A 2,822-nucleotide genomic window follows, 5' to 3' on the forward strand; every position below is an offset into this window, starting at 1 on the left:
GGCAAGCCATATGTGGATCTAATGAGGGCCCTATACAAATTTCTACTCGGGATGATGAACTTACTCACCGTCTGCGAGGACAGGTAGGCGTCGTTGAGGCAAATATGATGCGTCTCCCAGCGTCTCAGGAATTTGCTGGACAGTATCTTCTTGACGAGGGTGCGGGTCTGATTGAGATAACACACCTGTATGTCGCCCTCTTCGAGCGGTTTGAATCTGGGCCCGATCGGGACCGTGCTCGGACTCGGACTGGACGAGCCGCTCGTGGACGAATAACCGGCGCCCTGGCGTTCCAAATTCGGGCAAGATCTCGCGATCGGCAGACATCCGGTCACGCCGTCCAGTCCCTCGGGCTTGAGCGAATCCGCGCCGGGACTGCCGTCCTCGCCGTACGAGCTGCATGTGTCAGCCGGAGGTGATTCCGCGCTGGATGGTCCGCTGGACGACAGTTGCGGCGAGCTGGTGCTGGTGGTCTCTTGTCGCATCGCGCCACCAACGCCGTTCACCGTCAGAAAGTCGTAGTAAGGCGCGGTGGACGAAGATAGGCCAACGGTAGAGGAGATCAGAGCGACGGTGGAACCGGCTGCCGGGCTGGGCGGCAGAGACAGAGCTTCGTCGGTCTCGGTCTCCGCCAGATTGCAGACTTCCTCCTCGTCGTCGTTCTCTTCCTCGCTGAAACCGTTCTCCAGAGACGGTATGTCGCCAACGGAGACGGCGGCCGTCTGCGGGCTTTCCGTCACGTCGATTTGCACTGACGGCGACGAGGCGGTGGTCGTCGCCGTGACGACGCTTTGTTTGCCCTCGTCGATACGAAGGTTCCTCGAAGAGCACGAGGACTCCGCCGTCGAGTCGCTCGCAGGTGACGGAGACGTCGACGAGGGACAGGCCTCGCCGTTGTTCGAATTCGAAGAGTCGCTCGAGCGTAGACGCAACATCAATTTGCGTCTCCAGCTGCTGCCGATCCCGTTGTTACCGGACTTCTTCGTAGGCGACAGCAACACTGTCTGAGAATTCTCGTCCCGTGAACTCTTGTTCGAGTTGTTCGTGTCGTTCAGCATTTCCGTCACGCCGTTCGGCGAGGTCAACGTGTCCGAATCAGGTGACAAGGGTTCAGTGTCCAGATAATCAGTGCGGATACCCGGAAGGGTGTCCGTGCTGCTGGCGCCGGAAATTGAGGCCTCCTGGTCGATGAACCTGATAGACGAATTGGAACCCTCGCTGGTCGCCTCGGAGTCGCGTCGTTTGCATTCGGTCGCGTTCAATGTCTTGTTGGTGGGCGACAGAATCGCGTTAACCAGCGACGATTTGCTCTTACTCGGTAGCGACACGACGCCGCGCGACGAGCGCGTAAAGGGACTTTGAAAGCAGAACATGTTGCATGTGTGTTCTACTTATCCTTCTTCTTTTTCTTATTTTATTTGCGTACGACGTGATCTCCGAAGATTCTTCGGAGTTTCTTTCACGAAATCGAAAAAGAAACGACGACGAAACTTTTCGTGACAGTAAACCACTTGTCCGAAATTTCTTATCTTCTCAACGATATCGACGTCAGGCACGCGCGCGAGTGAATCGAGGGATTTACGCGTTGCCCGTTTTTCTTCCTGAACTTTCGCCCTTGCTCGACGCCCCCGCACGCCGATAATCCGCCAAGTATCTCTTCGAAAGAGAACAACGTTCTTTGTTCCCGTTGTCTTTCCACGATACCGATATCGAACTATAATTTCGCGTGTCCCGACGATGCTCCGTCGAATTTACCACTACGCGTTTCTCTTCTTTGTTCTCTCGCCGCGATGCGGATATTTATTCGAATTCTAACGAGCCACGCGCTTCTTCTCGCGAACGTTTTTGTTTTTTTTTTTTAACTTGCCGAACTCAGTCACTCATTTTTTACGCACACGTTGAAACACGCCGCAATTATACATCTTCTGAGAGCTGCGATATACACGTTGGCTTTCGTTTGACGTCGAAGTGTCAAAACTAACTTGACAATAGCCGTCGCAGAGACAGAAACGAGACGTTTGGCAACAGCAGAATTATATCCGCCGACTACGGTGTCGCGAGCGCGACTTGCACGCCGAAGGAAGAGGATCTGCAGAGGAGGCAGCTGATGCAGGGTGCGAGTGAGAAGGAGAGAGAGAGAGAGAGAGCGAGAAAAAGAATGTGGGAGAGAAAGATGGGTGACGTCGTGAGAGAAAGAGAGGGAAGAGACGGCCACACGGGGTTGGGGAAGGAGGACGTGCGAGTAAGAAAGGGAGAGAGCGCGCGTCAGGCGTGTTTCCGACGTGATACGTAAATGTCTGACACGACCGGGGAGACGACAGACAGGTGGGAACGACCGAGAGAGGGCAACGACGAGGAGAGGGCGTCGCGGCGCACGGCGTCTGCTGATCGATCGATGACTATAGTCGCGAGTTCGCGCGGGTTTATCGCACTAGCTGAACGCGGACGTTCCCTCGTTTCTTATCGCCGTGTATTATTTTCTCTTCAGGTGCGCACACTGAGAGAAAAAAATAGTTGCAGTTATCACAATTTCACTATAATTTATAGTGATTTAAGGTGCCAACTATTTTTTTATAGTTATTTTAACAATGCGCCTTATAGTTGATTCAATAATATATTATTGTTGCCATAGCTTTAACATGCATTCATACAACCATATAATAGTAAGATTAAACTTTTTATATATAATTTGATCTATATAATGCATATGGTCCCAAGTAGCATAAAAAAATGTTCGGCGAATGTTAGAACACAGAATAATTTTTCGCGTCTTGCGTTTTTAAACAGCTTTGAGATTTCACTTGAATTAATCTTTGGAGGCC

At 52.0% G+C, this 2,822-nt stretch overlaps 1 protein-coding gene across 1 annotated transcript in view; it reads right to left on the bottom strand.

The window, feature by feature from the left end:
• Positions 1-1,529, bottom strand: part of LOC109856911 (C-Maf-inducing protein-like) — a 41,433-nt gene extending 39,904 nt beyond the window's left edge. The window contains exon 1 of the mRNA XM_020432712.1: positions 69-1,529. Coding sequence (XP_020288301.1) covers positions 69-1,373 — 1,305 coding nt within the window. The 5' untranslated portion in view covers positions 1,374-1,529. The remainder of the gene's footprint in view (positions 1-68) is intronic.
• Between the last annotated feature and the right edge of the window lie 1,293 nt (positions 1,530-2,822).

This window comes from Pseudomyrmex gracilis, unplaced genomic scaffold (assembly GCF_002006095.1).
Source record: "Pseudomyrmex gracilis isolate BER0280 unplaced genomic scaffold, ASM200609v1 scaffold_0, whole genome shotgun sequence".
NCBI lineage: Eukaryota > Metazoa > Arthropoda > Insecta > Hymenoptera > Formicidae > Pseudomyrmex > Pseudomyrmex gracilis.